Source organism: Physella acuta, unplaced genomic scaffold (assembly GCF_028476545.2).
Source record: "Physella acuta isolate Inbredline_101_S28 unplaced genomic scaffold, ASM2847654v3 ptg001062l, whole genome shotgun sequence".
NCBI classification, from domain to species: Eukaryota; Metazoa; Mollusca; class Gastropoda; family Physidae; genus Physella; species Physella acuta.
In genome coordinates, this window is record NW_026732579.1 from 324,454 (window position 1) to 349,385 (window position 24,932).

The 24,932-nt window shown below is 36.2% G+C and overlaps 3 protein-coding genes across 10 annotated transcripts in view; 1 reads left to right on the forward strand and 2 right to left on the reverse strand.

The window, feature by feature from the left end:
• The window catches only part of LOC131955282 (coiled-coil-helix-coiled-coil-helix domain-containing protein 5), a 44,871-nt gene extending 41,709 nt beyond the window's left edge, over positions 1-3,162 (forward strand). For both annotated transcript variants that reach the window (XM_059319337.1, XM_059319336.1), the window contains 2 exons: positions 898-1,055; positions 1,525-3,162. In XM_059319337.1, the coding sequence (XP_059175320.1) occupies positions 898-1,055; positions 1,525-1,589 (223 nt within the window). In that variant the 3' untranslated portion in view covers positions 1,590-3,162. The remainder of the gene's footprint in view (positions 1-897; positions 1,056-1,524) is intronic.
• Positions 2,026-10,169, reverse strand: LOC131955278 (pre-B-cell leukemia transcription factor 1). Of its 5 annotated transcripts, none has more exons than XM_059319324.1 (9): positions 9,727-10,169; positions 8,346-8,419; positions 7,991-8,235; positions 7,565-7,755; positions 6,357-6,492; positions 5,860-5,998; positions 5,631-5,737; positions 4,724-4,760; positions 2,026-3,226 (listed from the first exon to the last, which is right to left on the reverse strand). In XM_059319324.1, the coding sequence occupies exons 1-8, from the start codon at positions 9,909-9,911 to the stop codon at positions 4,737-4,739; spliced, it is 1,101 nt and encodes a 366-aa protein (XP_059175307.1). In that variant the 5' UTR covers positions 9,912-10,169; the 3' UTR covers positions 2,026-3,226; positions 4,724-4,736. The 5 variants fall into 5 exon arrangements, with proteins under 5 accessions (XP_059175307.1, XP_059175311.1, XP_059175308.1 ...); XM_059319328.1 differs by lacking the exon at positions 6,357-6,492 and adding an exon at positions 6,831-6,966 and having other exon boundaries at positions 5,631-5,692; XM_059319325.1 differs by lacking the exon at positions 6,357-6,492 and adding an exon at positions 6,831-6,966.
• Positions 10,170-17,769: 7,600 nt separating this feature from the next.
• Positions 17,770-24,932, reverse strand: part of LOC131955284 (lachesin) — an 82,976-nt gene continuing 75,813 nt past the window's right edge. For all 3 annotated transcript variants that reach the window (XM_059319339.1, XM_059319340.1, XM_059319338.1), the window contains exons 6-11: positions 24,045-24,173; positions 23,640-23,788; positions 22,229-22,373; positions 21,840-21,961; positions 19,058-19,157; positions 17,770-18,023 (exon numbers count right to left, since the gene is read on the reverse strand). In XM_059319339.1, coding sequence (XP_059175322.1) covers positions 17,947-18,023; positions 19,058-19,157; positions 21,840-21,961; positions 22,229-22,373; positions 23,640-23,788; positions 24,045-24,173 — 722 coding nt within the window. In that variant the 3' untranslated portion in view covers positions 17,770-17,946. The remainder of the gene's footprint in view (positions 18,024-19,057; positions 19,158-21,839; positions 21,962-22,228; positions 22,374-23,639; positions 23,789-24,044; positions 24,174-24,932) is intronic.

The window sequence follows — 24,932 nt, forward strand, 5'->3', positions numbered from 1 at the left end:
GTGTTGTGTTTAACTATTCATCTCCTGTCTTATTGGAGTGCAGGGAATTGAGTCTGTAGCAGCCATCCTCACTGAAGATAGTTTAAAGATAAAGATTCCTAGAGATCCCCATTACAATGTCCATGATCCCACTCAGCTCAGTTGGATGCACATCCTACGTAAGGGAAATGAAAGCGCCCTAGATAGAATAGAACTCATAACACTAGATCTTATACACAGAGAACACAGACACAGAATAAATCTACTTCATCTGTCCTTGATCCTTCATGTCTGAAACTTAATAACTGTAAAAGTACCACTAGAAATTCTAGTAAAAAGAAAATTATATCTTACTACTGGAAGTTGGTTATTTTGTGACTCAATTGTAAAAATTGTACTTATTTTGCAGTTCTTGACATATATTTTTAGTCTATGATTAAAATGATTTCTATGATTTAAAAATATTTTATTTAACATGGATTGATCAAATAGTATTTTTTTAATACCCTCACTTAGAATAGAACGGCCTTTTGGGGGTTTTACCTGAAAGGAGTACTGTATTTCTGTTGTAATGATGGGTCTACGACCTCACAAAGTTTCAGGGTTTTTTAAAATTATAAGGTTCATGCAAAGAGAATCTCTCTGTTCAGCCTAGATGATTATTTCCAGACTCCCCTGGGCTATGACCTTACAGTTTCATAGGGTATTAGATAAGGCCAATCAGCATTTCTCCCCCCCCCCCCCCCCCCCCCATGTAAAACCCTGCCAAATTATAATATACCTTTCTGAACATTTGTTTGGCCTGTTTATTCTGGTTCTCCACATAATCTGAAACTTATTTGTAGCATGAACACAAGTTGTTTAGTTGTAATAAAGTAATGGTAGTATATTATAATATTTACATTTTTTTTTCTCTAGTCCAGAGATACTTCATATAAAATCAGTGTGTGCCAATCAATTCCATCTGTATGAGAAATGTATGGGAGAATCCCAGTCTGATCCAGACAAATGTACAGAGTCCTTCAGAATTTTCTCTACCTGTGCTGAGGAAGCTTTAAAAACATTCAAAGATCCAGGTAAGCCATGTAGATAAATCTCAGCTGCTATTTTCTACAAGGTTTCTATTTATGACTACCTGGGGGAAAAAACGCTGGTGTACAACTGTTATTTTTTTTTAAACTACCAGATTAAGAGTAATACTACTTTAACATAGTTAAAAAAGTAAAATGTAAAGATTCCTCTTGAGACCTAGTGATCCACTGGGCAGATGAAGTTTCTTGACCTCAGCATATTAAGGGAAGGTGTGGTCAGCAATTTGCACAGCCACATTTACCTAACCTTTTTAAAAAAAAATATGACTAACTGTCACTATATTTTTGTATTTCATTTTTGGTATTGTACATGCAGTTGTACAAAATGTACAATAGACCTGAGATACAGCATTAAATTATTGAATCTGGTTAGGGTGTATATTTTATGTAAAAAAAAAAATTGTAGGTAGCAACACAATTTAATTGATTATTTTTTTTTTTTTTGAAAATTTAGCATCAAGTTTAGTATCATCAGCAGATGGTATAAAATCTGAAGTAGAGGATGAAGCTAAGCAATGATGACCTCCACTTAATAGTAATTGATTATGTAAAGCATTTTTAACTATGTATTGTTCACATTGAGCAAACTTTAAAGGTAACATTTAATAGTTATATTAAGTGAAATAAATTTTTTAACATAACACACCTATTGTTATTTTCAAGTGCTGTAAGATATAGCAACAGTACTGTTTTACTTTAACCCTAGAAGTGTTGTTTTATGGAAAAATGTGTTTCTACTGCACTTTAACAGTTCTAAGCTATTGGGTACACATTTTGCACTTTTCAAGCACTTGCAAAAAGATTTTTTTAAAAATAATCTAAAATAATTTAAACTTATACCAACTGCCTTGACAAAGATGCTCTTCTTAGATAATTTCTACAGCTAACAGTACAGTAGACATTATGAAACATCTTTCACTTAGCTTTACGAACACAAATGAGATCAGTACAAAGCTTACTTAATTTCTTTTATTACAATAATCATTAATGTCTTTGGTAAAATGACAATATACTATTTCTGACAATCTTTACCTGTGGGTGCAGAATTGAAAAATGTTTGGCAATATGACACAGCAACTAAATTTCTCTGACTTAACTCATTATTTTACATCAAATTTAGTAGTTTTGTCATTTCTAAACATTTAAATTTAAAACTAGTAATTATATCATTGAAAGTTATGTTAAATTGTAACATAATTGAATGAAAGTTCATATGCACAAGAAACATGTTTAAAGCTTTTACCATACTTGTACAAATTGATCTAAGATAGAAGTGTATATAAAATGTTGTATGCAGTTTGTTCTAAGGGCGTCAGAAGCACATTTCAAAATTACTAGGGCTAGGAAAACCTTTAAATGTTTAAAAATACAAAAGACATTTAAACTTAAAAGCCACAACCGAATTCAAAAATGTAAATGATAGAAAATGGTATATAGACTTATATATATATTTAATAAACCACCTTTTAAAATAATAGGGGACTCTAGGATTCTTACTAGTAACCCTGAGCTAGCATTCATCCTTTAAAAAATTGTTGTAAAAAATAAAAATTTGTTTTAAATACAAGTTCTGACTTTAATATTTAGGATAGATACAGATGACAAAATCAGGAGATCTCAAAAACACACAGTACAAGATGAGTATTTTCTTGATTGTTTTTCAGTGCTATTTGTATCTTATATACATTAGAATACACCCACAGTAAACTCAATCAAAGAATATCATACAGAACAGATAAATGACAATATGATAATATGGACTAATGTAACAAAAAAAAAAGTACTCAGATCTACATTAATTTTCTTATAATGGATTTTCAAAAATATTTTGAATTTAACCCATTTATAGACAAAATTTAACTTAGCCCAGATCAAGCAACCATGAAAAACAAATGTATTTGAAGTTTACTTAGTAAAAAAAAATATCAATTACTTTACGTAAGCTATAAACATTTTAGAAAAAATTGAATTAAGGTATTGTAATTTGGACTTCAATTGATTATCTCAAACTGCATATTTAATGGACAATTTTCACTGTTTAAAGACTAAATAGATTTCTAAGGAATTGTGGTTACTGATTATTAAAAACAAATATAAATTTAAAAAAATAACAGTGCAGTATTAATGAAGTTCCGTCATGTATATGCTGCATCTCACTGAAAAATAAAATATACATTACTTTATAGTTTGAAAGCATTATCTATCAACCTATATGGGTGCAATAATAAAACATTATTTTGAATATGCAAATTAAATATACTAATTAATAACAGTGAGAACTTTCAGATTCACATATAAGTGCAGTGTTAGTTGAACTATTAATCTACATGTTAATTTGAATGTGTCAACACTTGCAGAAAAATTCATTTATTATTTCTTAGTCAACCTTTTTCTTTGAGTCTGATCTATTAACAAAACAACTTTTAATTTAATATCACAATGGAATAATAAAGTGGTATTGTTTATTAAGCAAATAATAAGCTCGTTTTTTATATTTGAATTTAATAACAGTTTTTGAACAACCTACTAGTTTGACACATTAAACTATATGTATGTCTGTGTGGCAGGGGTATTAATGCGTGTGATGGGTGAGGGGGATGCAGTCTTGGTGTTGACCATTTTGGGATGGTAGCATTGTGCAACAGATATTTTGCTGAAAAACTGCATTTTGGGGTGGTAGTTATGTGTGAGAGATGGCTAGAGTAGTGTAAAAGCAGCAAATTGCCATAACTTAATTTAATGTTGTTCATGTAACATAGCTAACACAGTATAATAATTGTAATAATCTATGATGATTAATTGTAATAGGGCATTGTTTTGAAAGTAAAATTAAAATGGATAAAGGCTCAAATAGCCTTATTGTAAATGCAAAGAAAGAATTAAGTTGCCCTTATGCAACTAAATATCCAAAAATGGTATGCAATGTTATGTGTCTGTTACCCAAGTACATAATACTATGCCTAGGCAAGTAATGTAAGTACTAGATGTTTTGACACCCAAATTTCTTAATCATGCTTATGTTATAACGCATTTATCATTAGCATTGATTAAGTGATTTTTATTATTTTACTTTTAAAGTGTTTTAACTTCAACTACTTCAAGGTAGGAGCTTAGGAGTGGTGTTTTAAGTGATACTGTTGCAGTATGTGAATCTGGGTCATCTAATATTAATGAGAGACATTGAATGTTTCTGTCGAACAAAAATCACCATTTTGAAACCTATTTATTGCCAACAACTTAAAAGCATTCTCACATAAAGGCATTTGTTATCAAAACAGATAGTAAAAGGTAAAGTAACAGTTGTCAACACCATGCAGGAAAAAAGCAATGAACTACACAAGCTCATGCCGTATAATGATGCAGACATTTTTTTAAAAATATTCAGCTCGCAGGAAATTGTGGGTTGCTATTATGGCTTTCATATTTCAGACATAAATTCTATGCAGAGTCATTCTAACTAAAAGTAATGTTTGGGAGAAAAATACATTCCTAGCACACAAAAAAACAACACTAGTATTTTTTATGAAGATTAAACAAATAAATCAAAGTAGAGAAAAACAAAATAGTGCAAAAACAAAACAATGAACTGGGATTATAAACACCACAAAGCAAACACTTGAATTGTTGGTTTAAAAAGGGAAAAAAATTCTCACTTCTATTTAGAAATCACTCTGAGTCTTCAAGTCCCCACTGAAAATCATAAAGGGGAAAAAGATTGTGAGCATACAGGTTAAAGCTGCAGAAAGTAAGTGACTGAATGAAGTGCAAAACATAACATGAAAACCAGTTGAGTACATTAATGTCAGGTAGTCTGTTAATGATCAAAATAACTAGCTTACATGTATATTTTCTGCCTCAATTATCACTCTAATAGTAAGAAATTTGACTTAAAATATAACTTCAGAGGAACCCCCACCCCTATATGGACAGCTTGGAGTTATAAGCTGTAAGGCCTCCCTGGTTCAAGGCATATATGTGGAATCAAAACGATTGTTTTGGATGCTAAATAACTATATGCAATGGTGAAAAACCAAAATATACACACTGATGGAAATTTTAATACATAAGTGTATGGGAAACAAAGGTGATACCTCATAAAAAACTCCTAATAACATAAGATATTATCGTAACACTACTTAATATTAGATTTATTGCCGTTGGTTCATGCACCTGTAGTAGGCCTAATATACATTTTTAAAGTTGTGAAACTTGTACCAGAACTGCCAAGACAGACTCATGGTTAACAATACAATGTTTGGGAAAAAGAATTACTCTTTATAACATGCTATATCAATAAATGAAAGGTATATTTTCTAGAAGCTACATGCATGTTTCTTTAGTAATAGGTATTAATTTGTGCTGAGAAAATGTTTGAAGTCATAAGTGCTTCTACTACTTTTCCTGAAATAAGCAGAATTATCATTTAGCACTGCCAACAGAAAGATAAGCCCAGCAAAACTAAATTCCAATACATCAAATTTAGCCAACACTTGCACACACATGAAAATCTAACCACAAAAAGATAAAAGGCTGGGTCGTTGTTTAAAGAAAATGACCTACAGAATTTTCACCTCCAGGATAACTGTCTCCCCCATTTAGGTTCATGTACATCCCACCTTGTCCTGCCATTTGAGATTGTGAAGAAGGAAGGCTATAATTACTTGATCCTACAAAATTAAACAAGTTGTAAAACTTGCTAAATACTGTAGAAATAAACTTAATTCTCTATAGAAATTTCTTGTTAAAGCCTGTTAACATTTTTCAGTAAATCACCATATCAAATGTTTACCTGTAGGAGAAGAAGGGTCTGTAACCATTTGTGATGAAGCTGCAGAAGCTGCTTTAGCTGCATACAAGTTAGCTTCCTCTTGTGCTTTACCAATATTTTTTTTGTATCTGATTCGTTTATTGCCAAACCAGTTTGATACCTAGACAAAAAGTTATAATTTCCATACCCTAAATACAAGAAATACTTAAGATACAGTTATCATTCATTAAATAATGGCGTTAGTGAACACAATTGAATTTTATGTATTAAAAGTATTTTAAGAACACCAAATCAAAAAAAATATTACAAAACTAACCAGAAGCAAAAGATGGAGACAATGAAATGTAAATGATGACAATAGAGGACTTAAGGAACAAACTCAACATGCAGCAATAAAGAGGCAAGTGATATTGCTCAGTCAACCCACTAATAGTTAATGAATCTGTGGTAGTTTCTCAGGGGTAGTCAGAAATGATTGGTTGGCAGATGCATTGAAATGCTAACAATGAGCAACTAACCTGTGAAACATTGATGCCACACTTCCTGGCCAATTCTTCCTTAGCTTCTTCGCTAGGATAAGGGTTAGATAGATGAGAGTAAAAATACTCATTCAAGATCTCAGAAGCCTGTTTGCTGAAATTCCTTCTCTTGCGTCTATATCAGCAACAGAGAGAATAGAAAAAACAGGAAAACAAAAAATCGCGATCTGTTGTGGCCGGAAGGGAAATTGCGCAGAACACCAAATACAAACATACTTACACTTTGCTGAACTGTCTTCTTAAGCACAGGAACCTTTCATTTAACATACAAGACCACAGTAAAAAGACAACTACCAATCACAATCATTCCAACCACCTCAGAGATGAAAATGTGGAATAAGATGTGGATCCTGTAATTGAAGTAGGAATCCAGGTGGAGGAATGAAGAGAAAGAAAAAAGACCTGAGCCCTATTAGAATAGAAAACTGAACAATGTGCCAGGACACGACTAACCTGAGATACTGAAATCCCACATTTCCTGGCAAGTTCCTCTTTCACTTCTTCACTAGGGTAAGGATTACTCAGGTGAGAGTAAAAATATTCGGTCAGAATCTCTGTAGCATTCTTGGTGAAATTCCTCCTTTTTCGTCTAACCAAAAAAAATATATAGGTAAGAAAAGCAGGTTTGCTAGTGTAAATTTTGAAGAAAAAACCCTCTATAAAAGATGTCAACTGTTTTCAAATGACAAGAACTGTTATTCATCTAGCTTGAAAAAAATACAGCCACTTGTAACTGACAATTAAAAAAAGAGGGAAATTTAGCAAACGCTATCTATTCAATTTTTTTCTTTAATCAGCACAGAAATAATCTATTTCAAATCTGCTTTGCTGTAATTCAAGTACACTTACCTTAAAAATGAATGGCTTAACAGTCATATTGTCACTTTTTCTTTTTCATGCAAAAAGAATCTAAACTAATTCCACCAAAGCAAGAATAACACAAACGTCTGACAAATGTCTTACTTACAAGCAAGACAAACTGATAATTAAGTGCAATAATAAATTTACCTAGCAAAATGAGTAATCTTCAAATAGCTTCAAACGTTTATCAATATTAATATTTAAAGGTCTAATTTAAGTCAAAAAATACAAAAATACCGTAACAAAAATTATTTTAAAATAAATTTTAGCTGAATTTAAAAAAATTAAAAACTCAATGCTATCAAAGTTATTGACGACAAGCATACCTAGCATCTAAAAACCGTGACCGCAAAATCATAACAGCTTCACATGTACTTTGTTTCAACTGCATTTCTATAGCAGAAAATTTTTTCCTGATAATCCCAACCATTCTTTCTATTTCTTTTGGTTGAATTGGTCGTGTTCGACTTTGCTCTCGCAAAAGGTTTACCACATGTGTCGTAAATTCATTACAGGCCTGTGCATAATAGAGGAAATAATATTTTAAAATAAAAATTAATGTTAAAGATAATACAATAATGTATACAAGAATCCAGTAAAGTAATGTATCTATGGTACTTGGTTGCATAAGTCAAAGCATATGAAAATGTAAAAAACCACACCAGCTAATTTAACTATTTAACTACTGTCAGGGTGGTAAGCATGTCAGATATTATAATATAGATTTTATAAAAATATATGAATATACTTACTTGTTCATATTTTTCAAGCTCTGTATGGTAAATTTGTCTAATTTGAGCAAGTTTTGCTCGATAATCAGAATGTTCTATGGCACTGTCTGGCTGACCCCCAGAAGCTGCTGCTGTAGCACTAGCAGCTGCAGTAGATCCACCTCCCTTTTCAGGACCAGCTACACCTTCAGCAATAAGCATATTGTCAAGTCTCATGAGCTGAGGATCTGGTGGTTCTTCTTCCTGAGTATTGCGTATACTTAACACTGGGAAAGAAGATGTAAATATTTACATAATATTTAAAATTATTAGGCCTTATAAAGAAAAACCACTGAACAAATTATTTAGATAGGCATATAACAAAGGCAAACAATACCTGTCTTTTCTTTTATTTCACATAAAACATTGAATAGTGCTGGCTTCATTCTATGACAATTGAGCGTATGTTTTCTGTAACACAAAAAAAAATTGACAATCAATGAGTGGTGTACATTGAGCGGACTTCCTAGCTGTACACTAAAAAAGTAAGTATGCTAGTTTAGAGTTGAGAGTCAGAGCTGGTGATCTAGTAATATAGTATTAGCTTCCCAAAATTTTTTGAGTGGCTACCCCCTTTTATAATAGCTAAGTGACTTCGACCCCCTCACAATTAAAAAGTCAATATTAATAAGGAAATTAATAAACACCAAACTAAGATTTTCTACTATTCGAGAATAATTTTTATTTTAAATTATGAATAATTTTGTTTCAATTAGTGTACAACTTTGCGACCCTCCAGTAAGATCTATTATTGTAGGCTATACTGATTATTGAAGTTCACGCTATTTGCTTAATGATTTACTTATTTACAGTGACCTACCAACCATTGGCGTTGCTAGGTCTGGTGTCACCCCCCCCCCCCAAAAAAATGTAGGCTATACTATATATATATTGCTATTGTCGTCACCCCCTTTGATTTTGCCAAATGGCGTCAGAGCGCATCTTGACCCTTAAAGCGCACCAAGCCATAATCGTGGCTTGGCTGTTACACACAAGACCACGACCACGTTGCCCGTGCTTTAAGGGTTATTTTACTCCGCAGTTGGTGTCACCCTCCCCCCTGGATGTAGCATTATTTTTTTCTATAGGCCTACTTGGCATGTTTACATCAAGCCCCCCACCTTGTGGGGTTCATCAATTTATATGTAAATACTTTTTAACCCTAATTAACCATTCATTAAACTGACACAAATAATATTTATTCTAAAAACTTTGCAATTTATTTGTCTTAGTGCCAACCCCCCCCCCCCCCCCCCCCCCTAAATGGTGTCACCTGGTGCCGTCTGCATCCCCGCCCCACCTCTGCTACCACCTATAGTTACTTTTAGGCAATAAGAATAGAACCTTGATCTAGTCTTGGCCTTAGCTTAGATTCTATAGACTAGACTGATTTAAAATATTAAATAGGCCTCTATCTATAGGATTACTTTAGAATATTTATAATAGAATATAATATATAACAAGCTCAATAATACTGACCATACTTAATTTGGCTGAATCTAGATCAAGCCTTAAGAAGAATGTTAAGATAAGTCAATTCTAAGTTTAATTTATTTTAATTTATTTTAAACCTAATATTTTATTTTAATAGAATCTAGATTTTCTAGATCTAGATCTAGATCTATTCTTTTATTTTTATATTTTAGATCTAGACTAGACTAGGCTAGTGACTGATCTTAGCCTAGGACTAATTTAATAAAATAATAAAAATTTAAAACCTTGCTTGGGCTTCGTCCAAGCTTTGATCAGTTATTGTCATGATTTGCTGCAAAACATCGCCAATTTCTTGCTTTCTTTGATCACTATGATCTCCTTGTCCATAAGAACCATCATAAGCTTGAGGCATAACGTTCGACATAACCTGGGCCTGTGATGGATGCGTCAGTCTTTGTTGATCGTCCATCTTGGCAAAGTTAAAAACGCCCTCGACAGTGGATTCGTTATAGAAATCTTGTGCTATGCAGTTCTCGCATAGACAAAGTTAGACATACGAATATAAATATAATGTTTGCTTTGAATTACATACATTCAAAAAAAGTAATGATGCCTTAAATCACCATGTGCATAAGCACCTGGCGCTCTGCGATAATTTGCACAGAAATAACAAACTATAGACTTTCACATGCCACAGAAGATATGGCGGCCTGAATACATAATATAATGATCCACTGTGGCAGCTAACCAATCAGAAGAGCACGAACTAACTATTTTTCATGCGCAAACGTCATGCGCAGACGTGCTTTCACACAGTTACCACTTACGATGAGCACAAGGAGGAAGGGTTTACTGATTTGATTGGTGATTGACAAGACCTGTCAAACTTGACAGGTTGTCAGTAGAAGTTATGCTTAAGAAGTTTGTTTACGTTCGGCATAAATTCGACAAATCAGCATTGAGGACCAAAGTTTTTGTTTAATACATCGCTGAAGCGTGTGGATCTTGTTTAAATATAGATTCTAATGAAAAATAAATAAACCACATTATCTAGATCATTTAAAAAACCTAGATTATCCAGACTAGATTTATCCAAAATGTAGTTAGATCCCTATATGCAATAATATTTTTTTAGCGCAATTTCCATACTGACGATTGCGATTATTAATTCGTTATTTCTGGATGGATGGATGGATGGATGTGTGTCCGCAGCTTTAAGTCGTATCTCCTCCTCAACGAAGCAATATCGAGGACTAGTTCCAAAAGCAATTATGTTAAGCAAGTTACGAGGATGAACATAGGCCATACAAATTCCGGGTTTCTTTCATGGATTTCCCGAAAAAGCCAAAAAGCCTCGAAAAAAATGCAGTTTTTGGCCCATATCTCGGCAACCAGACCACTTAGCGACTTGAAACATTTACCAATCGATTCCTGCCATAATTTAGAACAATATTGCCGAAGAAAGTTTTCAAAAATATTCCTTTGTTCGGTCACAAAATAAGGAAATTGCGCTTAAATTGTCACTAGACTTTTTATTAACTTGTTTTCAATCTCGTTAATAAATATTTTTTTCTATTTTGTTTTGAATTATTAAAACTACCTGTGTTGCATTATTTATTTGCTGAATATATGATTTATCTCGATTTAAAATTGTTATGGATAACATAAGGAAATTGCGCTTAAATTGTCACTAGACTTTTTATTAACTTGTTTTTAGATTTTGGTGACATAAATATTTTTTAAGCGTCAAGAGGCTAAGATTAAGATGCCTAAAGAGACTATAGAGCAGTGGCGTAGGATTTTTGGGCCCCTATGTAAAAATTATCAGTGGGCCTCTTCGTCAGCCGTTAGGCCAGTGGTGTCACTAGGTCGGGTGTCACCCGGTGCGGCACTTCGTAGAGTCACCCCCTCCCAGGTAACAAAGCAAAAATAAAAAAATAAAAATAAAATAAAATATATATATATATATATATATATATATATATATATATATATATATATATATATATATATATATATATATATATATATGTGTGTGTGTGTGTGTGTGTGTGTGTGTATCGGCCTACATAGGCCTAAAATTTATATATATGCCACATACTGGTGCACGTACGTGTATAAGCTGTAATCACTGCAGACTTAATAGTAACGATGTTTATCTACAGTCTGTTTATAATACAGTTGGATGTAGCATTGATTTCTTTATAGTTTACGTTTACGTCGTGGTGTCACCCCCCCCCCCCCCCCCTCTTGAAATAATTTTCGATTTGTACTTAAAAGACTATTTAATTTTAATTCATCACTAATGGATCTGGAAAAAAGGCATTTCATTGTATAAGTTTTGCAATTTTTTTGCCTTTGGTGTCACCCCCCCCCCCCTAAATAATGTCACCCGTTGCGGTCCGAACCCCCGCCCCGCCTGCGTTAGGCAGAGGCGTAGCGAAGGTGGGGCGGGGGGGGCATATGTCCCCCGCCGACCTTAGAGGGCGCCAAAATGGGTTGGAAAAATAAATTGAAAGCTTGAAGGGTCGCTACGCCTCTGGAGTTAGGCTACAGATGAGTTAAACGAAGAGATCAACTTCTACTTACGATGGATATTTTTTAATATATAAATATTCTGAAGGCAACATTTTGTATTTTATATGTCCTGATTATGTATTTATACTATATTATTATGTAGGCCTACTACTGCTAAAAAGTTATAAAAAAGTTACAGGCTTATATTACAGTTAATTTGCTCTTTTTGTAAGTAAACAAACACAGTAGCATCATAAGGTGGGGGCAGGGATGTCCGAACCCCCGCCCCGCATATCGGGCACCCGAGCGAAAAGGGGGGGGGGATACACATGCCAAAATTATGGACAACCCCTATCAGAGGGGGGGGGGGGGTGCGGAACGGACCGGACCGGGTTACACCCAATTGTTGTGTGTGTGTGTGTGTGTGGGGGGGGGGGGGGGGGGGTTGACACTAAGACAAAAACATGCAAATGGATAGAAGAACAATGCTATATGCTGGTTCAATTAATAATTAATCGGTGTTAATCAGAGTTTAAAGATCTTTAAAGTTTTATGCTAACTATCGAGAAAACCATGCAATGTTGCTTTGTTCCTTTTGAATTGAAATAATGTGTTCACATATTCACGCAAATTGACAAAATGGGGGGGGGGGGGTGATATATATATATATATATATATATATATATATATATATATATATATATATATATATATATATATATATATATATATATATATATCATTATATATGCCATTTCGGCTTGGTCTGTTTGTGTATCTCATTGCCATTCCTGCTACTGTTATCATATTTTTTCCTTTTTAATTGTAGTCGGCGTATTTCTCAAATATTTAGACATTTTTCCCCGTCAGTATTATGTATGATATGCTGTCAACGTGAACAACATCTGCCCACAAGAACACAATTTGTTCATTTATGAATTTATAACTTCAAATATCACATTATTCACTTTATTTCTCATGTTCTCAAAATGCCTTTTTCGGGCTGATTTTTATTTTTTCCTTACATTTTTGGTCAATTTTTCAAATCTTATTTCCAATGGAGCTTATATATCGGATGGGTACACTAGCTTGTTGATTCGCTTAGGTCTAAATAAAACTCATTTGTTTGTATGGATGAATTTCCGTAAACCTAACTATCTACATACTATAATTGTATATATGTATAAAACTATATAAATATATACATGAATTGGATGGTATTTTGTATATATATATATATATATATATATATATATATATATATATATATATATATATATATATATATATATATACAGCAAATATTATTATTAGCCGAGCTAATGTCGCCAAAGGCTAGTTACAGTATATTTGGCTCTTCAGGGATAGCTGTTGTTGTTGAACTAAATATATCCTCGACTTACTTAAATGTCAAATTCGACTACTTAGCTTTTCTCAAACGAGTCGCTTCAGTATTATAAATATGAATGTTTCACCCCAAGAACAATTAAATGAGCATTCAACTACTGGTTGGTAACCATAGAAACAACATTAACTTGCTCCTAACGATTTTCAACACAAATACATACATTCAGCTTACGACGAAATTGAATCAAACAAGAAAAACATTACACAAAAGAAGGATTGATTTCATTTTAATCGAACACAAATTATATTCTTATAAAGAGAATAAAAAATTACTGATAATAATTTCAACAAAACTAAAAACAGTACTCTAAAAACTAACTTTGTATTGGCATTGAGATTGATAGAGTACTTGATTGATCAACTATAAAGTGGGCAGAGGCGTAGCCTGGCTGTCGGTGTAGAGGGAACCGCGACCACAGCCTTTTTTACACTTATATATATATATATATATATATATATATATATATATATATATATATATATATATATATATATATATATATATATATATATATATATATATATATATATATATAATTCTTTAGTTTGTAGCATCCCTGACGATAGTATTGTACAATAGTCTTTGCAATAACCGTGGTTAATACTTAAGAGTTGAATGTTTAGATTTCATCAGCTATGTTGAAAGATGTTGATCTTTTACAGCTCAGACAGACATCCGTCAAATAGATCTTGTACTGGTGACATCCGGCAAATAGATGTTTTAGTTTTACAGATCTGTAAGCATCCGGCAAATAGATGTTTACAAATCTGTAAGCATCCGGCAAATAGATGTTTATAGATCTGGAGGCATCCGGCAAATAGATGTGACATCAAGTCTTATGGGCCCCATCATAAGGAGAGGTGACATCAAGTCTTATGGGCCCCATCATAAGGTGACATCAAGTCTTATGGGCCCCATCATAAGGAGAGGTGACATCAAGTCTTATGGGCCCCATCATAAGGAGAGGTGACATCAAGTCTTATGGGCCCCATCATAAGGAGAGGTGACATCAAGTCTTATGGGCCCCATCATAAGGAGAGGTGACATCAAGTCTTATGGGCCCCATCATAAGGTGACATCAAGTCTTATGGGCCCCATCATAAGGAGAGGTGACATCAAGTCTTATGGGCCCCATCATAAGGAGAGGTGACATCAAGTCTTATGGGCCCCATCATAAGGAGAGGTGACATCAAGTCTTATGGGCCCCATCATAAGGAGAGGTGACATCAAGTCTTATGGGCCCCATCATAAGGTGACATCAAGTCTTATGGGCCCCATCATAAGGAGAGGTGACATCAAGTCTTATGGGCCCCATCATAAGGAGAGGTGACATCAAGTCTTATGGGCCCCATCATAAGGAGAGGTGACATCAAGTCTTATGGGCCCCATCATAAGGAGAGGTGACATCAAGTCTTATGGGCCCCATCATAAGGTGACATCAAGTCTTATGGGCCCCATCATAAGGAGAGGTGACATCGTCTTATGGGCCCCATCATAAGGAGAGTTGACATCAAGTCTTATGGGTCCCATCATAAAGCCAGTACCAACAAACCGAGCAGTTTTTATTCACCCCAAGTACATTTTGGCTACCATTAGGCTATTCTTGACCGCCAAGCTTTCCGCCTTGTTGCATTGATTAGATGACTTGATAAAGCACCAGACCACTGTTATGGAAGGCCAGATAATTGATTAGACAAATGTTCCAGGGATGTAGGTCAGCAAGTTGACGGAGATCACTACAGGTTTTAAGTAAGAAACTCCAAGGATATGACACATTAGGCCGGCCAATATAAGACAACAAAGGCTGCACTGTGGGAGACGCCCTGGACAGTGAAGACTCCAGAAGTGATGAGTACAAATAAATACGTTAATAGCAGATATAAGTGGCGTCATTTTATAAGAAGAGTTTTGTCTGAAGGACTAAACAAAAAGCATGCGATAAGTTTCTAAAACCTATTAGATTTTCACTACCATTGACCAGCCGTTGGATGTATCTGTTTATGAAACGCGGTTTATTTTTCTTTAGGTTGTTTTAATTTTTAAATAGCATAACACTTCGAACAAGGAGCTATCTCGAGGGGAAGGTGACAGCTCTCCCCTCTCACCCGCACACCCAGCTACGCCTCTGCAAAGGGCGAAATCTGGCCAACAGACGTGTGTCTGTGCGGCCTGGAAGAATGTACGAGAGAATATCACAGAAATAAAGACAAAACAAACCGAGGAAAATTTCCGGTAGCTACGTGTTGGTCGAGAGACTAAGAATCCTCCACGATAAGTGGGATGTTTTCATCTAAATCTGTCGCAGTATAAAACACGTGTTTACTATGCTTTGTTTGGTCCCTGATTTTTTAACTTCTTGAAATCAACAGGTTTTGAAAGTAAATATGAATTGAGGGTTTTCTTTAAAGTAGTTTACTTACAGTTAAACGACAACGTAATCCTTTGGTAATCGGAGAGAAAATAAGTATATATATATATATATATATATATATATATATATATATATATATATATATATATATATATATATATATATATAATGTATAGGCCTATATTTATATGCATGTTCTAGCCGTATTAAAGGAATATTTAAATGGAAGTCATTATATCATTAACACAGTCCAAATTATTTAACAAGGGTAATAAAACAAAAACGTATCTAAATAGGTTTATGTATAGGGGCCTATTCATACTTCAAGGGCCGTTACTTGTAACATACACATTTAGGAAAGATAACTCATAATTTAATCATGATATGGAGTACATAAGAAATCACAAATCGAATAGTGAATTATGGCTAGAAAAGACATTGTCAGCAATCAATACAAAATATAATAATATAAACTCGCGCACATCTGAGAGATCTTAATGGGAGCATATTTTGTGTAGCCTGGAGTTACCTGACTAAAGCTGAGAGAACTCACTCGGTACCACTCTGAAAGTCTAACTACTGCAGGCTAAGATAACATCTCTACAGCCGTTCTTGATGAGGGGTGGTGGAGGTGGTGATGGTGGTGACAGGGTGGGGGAGGCTTGTGTACATGGATAATGGGGTGTGGCAGTTAAAGCTAAATGAGAAAAATGATATTACGCTAGCACACAAAGCTTCACAACTTTCGTAAAATCATTTACAACAAGGAAATTCAGCCATTAGGAAAATGTATGTTTCCATGTAATTAATCTCTACATACAGCTTACACATCTCACACCCAACTTACAGCTACATACATTCACCTGCCACAGTAGCATTGATGTTGTCACATTTACACACATTCTATGAAAATGATGCACATGAAACATATTTCATTATCAAAAGACGAGAACTGAGAACTAGATAGAATTCTTTACATTGAGTCAATACGCGGCTACTGATAAAACACATGCCCTTCTCATCTCTAAAATCATTAAAATGTAATAAACAAAATATATTGGTCTTTACAATTGCAATCAATAAAGGCTCGTGGTCAGGCCGGGCTAACGTCTTCATGACGTGATTGCCGGCTAGCTAGTTCAATCCACCCAAATGATTGTCACAAGCATGTTCTACTTAGCATATTTCAACTACGTGGCGCTGACTCAAATTGGACAAAGTTCACATATCCAAGAGACGGACAACGAGCAGTTTACGGTGATTGAAGAATGACATTTTTCTTCCTTGTAATATGTTTAGAATTGGAAACACCAAAATATTTTGTTATCAAAGTGTAGAATCTTTTAACCACCGCCCATTTCAATCTGGCTAAAGATGGATATGTCATCGGATGGGCAGATAGCCCAACATTGTCTGGCTAACTGACCAGGTGGGCAGATAGCCCAACATTGTCTGGCTAACTGACCAGGTGGGCAGATAGCCCAACATTGTCTGGCTAACTGACCAGGTGGGCAGATAGCCCAACATTGTCTGGCTAACTGACCAGGTGGGCAGATAGCCCAACATTGTCTGGCTAACTGACCAGGTGGGCAGATAGCCCAACATTGTCTGGCCAACTGACCAGGTGGGCAGATAGCCCAACATTGTCTGGCCAACTGACCAGGTGGGCAGATAGCCCAACATTGTCTGGCTAACTGACCAGGTGGGCAGATAGCCCAACATTGTCTGGCTAACTGACCAGGTGGGCAGATAGCCCAACATTGTCTGGCTAACTGACCAGGTGGGCCCAACATTGTCTGGCCAACTGACCAGGTGGGCAGATAGCCCAACATTGTCTGGCTAACTGACCAGGTGGGCCCAACATTGTCTGGCCAACTGACCAGGTGGGCAGATAGCCCAACATTGTCTGGCCAACTGACCAGGTGGGCAGATAGCCCAACATTGTCTGGCTAACTGACCAGGTGGGCAGATAGCCCAACATTGTCTGGCTAACTGACCAGGTGGGCAGATAGCCCAACATTGTCTGGCTAACTGACCAGGTGGGCAGATAGCCCAACATTGTCTGGCTAACTGACCAGATGGGCAGATAGCCCAACATTGTCTGGCCAACTGACCTTTTGTTCTGATGGGACGTTTAGCTACTTACACAAACAAATGCACACCATTCTGCCATAAAGTTATTAATATCCACAGGTAAGACATATCCACCTAAACAAATGAAAAAAAATATGCACACATAAAATAAAGGAAAAACTGGCAAACACTTGGGCTTGCGTTCCTGTCTCCTGTAGATAAAAGAAATAAAAGTCTGTCAAAACATACGGCTTTAAAACTGATGACTTTCTAAATACATATGGTTTATAAACTGAAATTTTCATACATTTTATAACTACGTTTGAACAAATACCATTCCAGTTAAAACAACGGCCTATTTCTAATTATATTCCATTACAATTTATGACATATGCTATTTTTTTAACGTTACGTTTAAATAACGATTTTCAGTTTTATTTACTGATATTTACTATATATCAATTTCACCAATATACAGTATCAATATTACTGATAAACATTATAGCAATTTTAAAGATACACTATAAATCAATTTCCCTAAGAAAAATTTGAGTTTTACAGCTACACAAACATACCATTTAACGATTACTCAATACACTAATAATATACAATAACCATTAAAAGAAATTCACCGATAACAATTTACTAGTATACAAGTAAAAGAATTATAAATTGCCGCCCTTGTTTCATGTGGTCAAAGGGGAGTAACTATAGATGTTCTCATAATTTCATGAGTTAACCCCCTTGCATGAAAAAAAATGAAATGAGCTAACAGCTGACAAATCTAATATTCATTACCTCTATTGCAAAAACAAATACAAAAAGCATAAAAAACGTTTTAATAACAAGCTTTTGTATCTCAATGCACTTAAAATGAGAAAATGAATGATTTTCTTTAAATCTATAATAATAAATTACTATTTAAATAACTAAAAAAGACAAGCAAGGGTTGCTATATTATGTATTATATAACTTCCCTAGAATTTAAAAAGCGACCCACACATTTTTATTTGATATCGAAATTTCGCTCGCCAGTTTCAATCCACGAGGAAGCAAGCTAAATAAAAGCTTGCATTTTGAGACACACTACCAACCCTGCTTAGCGTCAAATCACATTATCATACTCAATTTTATGTTTTTGGAAGTATTTTTCACACGACTTACCTGACTTAGATACAACTCACCTGACTTAAACACAACTCACCTGACTTAAACACAAGATTCACCTGTCTTAAACACAACTCACCTGAAGATTCATCTGACTCGTGTTTTGATCGACCGGTATCTTTTGTTATGATGGGACTCGCGCCTACGCCCTGTCTACCCTGGGGCTTAGGGGCGTAATTCTGGAGATCAAAGGTACAAGGTGGGGTCACAGGTCATTCTGTTAACAAACTAGTGGGGGTCACAGGTCATTCTGTTAACAAACTAGTGGGGTCACAGGTCATTCTGTTAACAAACTAGTGGGGGTCACAGGTCATTCTGTTAACAAACTAGTGGGGGTCACAGGTCATTCTGTTAACAAACTAGTGGGGTCACAGGTCATTCTGTTAACAAACTAGTGGGGTCACAGGTCATTCTGTTAACAAACTAGTGGGGTCACAGGTTATTCTGTTAACAAACTAGTGGGGTCACAGGTCATTCCCTTAACAAACTAGTGGGGTCACAGGTCATTCTGTTAGCAAACTAGTGGGGTCACAGGTCATTCTCTTAACAAACTAGTGGGGTCACAGGTCATTCTGTTAACACACTAGTGGGGTCACAGGTCATTCCCTTAATTAACTAGTGGGGTCACAGGTCATTCTGTTAGCAAACTAGTGGGGTCACAGGTCATTCTCTTAACAAACTAGTGGGGTCACAGGTCATTCTGTTAACAAACTAGTGGGGTCACAGGTCATTCTGTTAGCAAACTAGTAGGGTCACAGGTCATTCTCTTAACAAACTAGTGGGGTCACAGGTCATTCTGTTAGCAAACTAGTGGGGTCACAGGTCATTCTGTTAGCAAACTAGTGGGGTCACAGGTCATTCTCTTAACAAACTAGTGGGGTCACAGGTCATTCTGTTAACAAACTAGTGGGGTCACAGGTCATTCTGTTAACAAACTAGTAGGGTCACAGGTCATTCTCTTAACAAACTAGTGGGGTCACAGGTCATTCTGTTAGCAAACTAGTGGGGTCACAGGTCATTCTGTTAGCAAACTAGTGCGGTCACAGGTCATTCTCTTAACAAACTAGTGGGGTAACACTAGTGGGGTCACAGGTTATTCTCTTAACAAACTAGTGGGGTCACAGGTCATTCTCTTAACAAACTAGTGGGGTCACAGGTCGTTATGTTAACAAACTAGTGGGGTCACAGGTCATTCTCTTAACAAACTAGTGGGGTCACAGGTCATTCTCTTAACAAACTAGTGGGGTCACAGGTCATTCTGTTGACAAACTAGTGGGGTCACAGGTCATTCTCTTAACAAACTAGTGGGGTCACAGGTCATTCTGTTGACAAACTAGTGGGGTCACAGGTCATTCTCTTAACAAACTAGTGGGGTCACAGGTCATTCTGTTAACAAACTAGTGGGGTCATAGGTCATTCTCTTAACAAACTAGTGGGGTCACACTAGTGGGGTCACAGGTCATTCTCTTAACAAACTAGTGGGGTCACAGGTCATTCTCTTAACAAACTAGTGGGGTCACAGGTCGTAATGTTAACAAACTAGTGGGGTCACAGGTCATTCTCTTAACAAACTAGTGGGGTCACAGGTCATTCTCTTAACAAACTAGTGGGGTCACAGGTCATTCTGTTGACAAACTAGTGGGGTCACAGGTCATTCTCTTAACAAACTAGTGGGGTCACAGGTCATTCTGTTGACAAACTAGTGGGGTCACAGGTCATTCTCTTTACAAACTAGTGGGGTCACAGGTCATTCTGTTAACAAACTAGTGGGGTCATAGGTCATTCTCTTAACAAACTAGTGGGGTCACACTAGTGGGGTCACAGGTCATTCTCTTAACAAACTAGTGGGGTCACAGGTCATTCTCGTAACAAACTAGTGGGGTCACAGGTCATTCTGTTAACAAACTAGTGGGGTCATAGGTCATTCTCTTAACAAACTAGTGGGGTAACACTAGTGGGGTCACAGGTCATTCTCTTAACAAACTAGGGGGGTCACAGGTCATTCTCTTAACAAACTAGTGGGGTCACAGGTCATTCTGTTAACAAACTAGTGGGGTCATAGGTCATTCTCTTAACAAACTAGTGGGGTCACACTAGTGGGGTCACAGGTCATTCTCTTAACAAACTAGTGGGGTCACAGGTCATTCTCTTAACAAACTAGTGGGGTCACAGGTCATTCTCTTAACAAACTAGTGGGGTCACAGGTCATTCTGTTGACAAACTAGTGGGGTCACAGGTCATTCTCTTAACAAAGTAGTGGGGTCACAGGTCATTCTGTTAACAAACTAGTGGGGTCAAAGGTCATTCTGTTAACAAACTAGTGGGGTCACAGGTCATTCTTTTGACAAACTAGTGGGGTCACAGGTCATTCTGTTAACAAACTAGTGGGGTCACAGGTCATTCTGTTAACAAACTAGTGGGGTCACACTAGTGGGGTCACAGGTCGTTCTGTTAGCAAACTAGTGGGGTCACAGGTCATTCTTTTGACAAACTAGTTGGGTCACAGGTCATTCTGTTAGCAAACTAGTGGGGTCACAGGTCATTCTGTTAACAAACTAGTGGGGTCACAGGTCATTCTGTTAACAAACTAGTGGGGTCACACTAGTGGGGTCACAGGTCATTATCTCAACAAACTAGTGGCTGATTAGGTAAAAAGCAGTGTTTCATTCAGACTTTTTTTCTCCGGGAGCCCTTGAAATTTCCGGGGGGGGGGGGGGGGGGGGGGACGGTAGACTTAGACTTTCTGCGGGAGATGGGCGGGGGAGGCTCCGTCGTCCGAAGAGATGTCTGAAAGAAACTCTGGTTATAAGGTCGGGGGTGGGGGAATGATGGATAAATAATAAGTTAATAAATGTAAAAACCTGATTAGGTAAAAAAGTAGGTGGGTAAGATTTCTGCATGATGTACTGGTTCACAGTGGTCGTGATAGACTTTGTTGTGGGTGGGGGCGGCTCGGTCGGTTTTTTTGTCTTTTCTTTGTATTCTGTGGTAGAAAGACAGTGGCATGTATTAGAAAGTTGCTAAGGCAGTTGAATGTGAAATTTCACAAAAGAGAATCACCTCCCCCCTTTATTTTAGATTGGTTTTCCAGATTTGATACTAACATCAAAACCAAGTGAGAGAATGAATGATTTAGTCCAACATCAAGTATGAAATTACACTGACATCTATATAAAAAAATAAACAGCTAACATAATTGATTAATATCCATGAAAAAAAAAACGTTATACACGATCAATGCAGTACTCACCGAGTAAATGCATGACGTCACTAGCCTCCCCCATGTCATTGGAAGCGAAACACACATATTCACCAAAGTCCGAGGGTTCGATGTCTTTTATTGTCACTGTCAAGGTCAGTTTGCTTTCATCTTCAACAGCATAATCTAATTCTAACTGAGAAGTGCAAGAAAAATAATTGTTCAAGTGAAAGAAGAAGGTGTCTTGTAAAACCACTGTAAACACATCCAATTATGCTTCCCAAAACTATTTTTGAATTATATTCGTCTTATGATGTTACAAAAGTGTGAACATCCAACAGATTGCTGGTTATTACGTCATCTTTAAAACATGGCGGTTAGATAGCCCAGGGAGAATGAACATAAGAATGTAGACAGCTGACCTAATGATGTATTGAGGATGTAGACAAATGACGTAATGATGTATTGAGGATGTATATAGCTGACCTAATGATGTGCTGAGGATGTATATAGCTGACCTTATGATGTATTGAGGATGTAGACAAATGACATAATGATGTATTGAGGATGTAGACAGCTGACCTAATGATGTATTGAGGATGTAGACAAATGACCTAATGATGTATTGAGGATGTAGACAAATGACCTAATGATGTATTGAGGATGTAGACAGCTGACCTAATGATGTATTTAGGATGTAGACAGCTGACCTAATGATGTACTGAGGATATAGACAGCTGACCTAATGATGTAATGAGGATGTAGATAGCTGACCTAATGATGTACTGAGGATGTAGATAGCTGACCTAATGATGTACTGAGGATGTAGACTAATGACCTAATGATGTATTGAGGATGTAGACAGCTGACCTAATGATGTATTGAGGATGTAGATAGCTGACCTAATAATGTATTGAGGATGTAGACAAATGACCTAATGATGTATTGAGGATGTAGACAAATGACCTAATGATGTACTGAGGATGTAGACAGCTGACCTAATGATGTATTGAGGATGTAGACAGCTGACCTAATGATGTACTGAGGATGTAGACAAATGACCTAATGATGTATTGAGGATGTAGACAAATGACCTAATAATGTATTGAGGATGTAGACAGCTGACCTAATGATGTACTGAGGATATAGACAAATGACCTAATGATGTACTGAGGATGTAGACAGCTGACCTAATGATGTATTGAGGATGTAGACAGCTGACCTAATGATGTACTGAGGATGTAGACAAATGACCTAATGATGTATTGAGGATGTAGACAAATGACCTAATAATGTATTGAGGATGTAGACAGCTGACCTAATGATGTATTGAGGATGTAGACAAATGACCTAATGATGTATTGAGGATGTAGACAAATGACCTAATAATGTATTGAGGATGTAGACAGCTGACCTAATGATGATGTGGACAAATGACCTTATGATGATGTAAGGAGCTGACCTTATACTTATTTGATGTACTGAGTTGCTTAGAGCCAAACTTCCATGCCGCCGTGGCCTGAGGGTACCCGTTGACAAAACACTCCAAGATGGTGTCCTTGCCAATGTACTGGCTTAACCTTTTGTTGGCAACGTTGACTTCTGGCTGAACTAGGACAGCATACACACACTTAGCTTAGGGAAACTATCTATTTATTGGCACGTTGACACGTTTACTTACATTGACAAGTTTACTTACATTGACAGAAAACTAGAAAGGCCATAAAAAATTACATGGAAACGATTAATTAATGTCGCAAGTTTACAAATGTTGACAATATCATTTACGTCAACAGGTTTATTTACATTGACACGATTAATACCATTGAAAGATAAGTAGACAAAGAATTTTGACAATTTGACTTACATTTGACTTTAACCACCGTGGTCCGCTTCATGCTAGGGGGGACCGTGTTGTCAGCCTCACACTCGTATGGCCCCCCACACGACCGTGTCACGTTGTGGATGACCAGTATCTCACCGCTGTTTCCAATCTCTGACATACAGAGGATGGCCAGTTAATAACAAGAGATGGAAACTTGTGGTCAACTAGTGGCCTAGTTTTGGTTTAGTCTTAGAGACTAGAGGGTAATGTTAACACATACGTGTACGTCTTCAAGAATGTAACTATTGTATGTTAACACTTCCGTGTGTTGCTATATGAATGTAACAATTGTATGTTAACACTTCCGTGTGTTGCTATATGAATGTAACAATTGTATTTAACACTCCCGTGTGTTGCTATATGAATGTAACAATTGTATTTTAACACATCCGTGTGTTAACACAAAGGTCACATTGTAAGATGGTTGTTATTAAAATGGCTGTTATTATCTTCAATTGAAGCCAGGCCACGTTTGACTAGCTACCAATAAACCAGTTAGCTGCTGACAAATGCGAGGCTAATTTAGGGTAGTGGCATGCACAAAAACACCAGCCAAGCTCCCCACTCACACGCTCACTCATAAATTTTCGCGGTTTTTTAAAATCCTTTCGACTTTTTTTTTTTTGTTAATTAGATACGGCATTCTGTAAATGAAATAAAAAGATAATTGGTATTTTTCAAGAAATAAATTTAGGGCAATGAGTTCGAGGATGCTTTAAACAGAAATATTTGTTGGCTGCGCTAGCTAGAGTTAATGCTTGCTTTAGTCAGAGTTTCTTCCAGACATCTCTTGGGGGAGGGACTCTACGAAGGAAGTCTACCGCCCCCCCCCCCCCCCGAACGAAATTGAAATTAAATAGAACATGTATA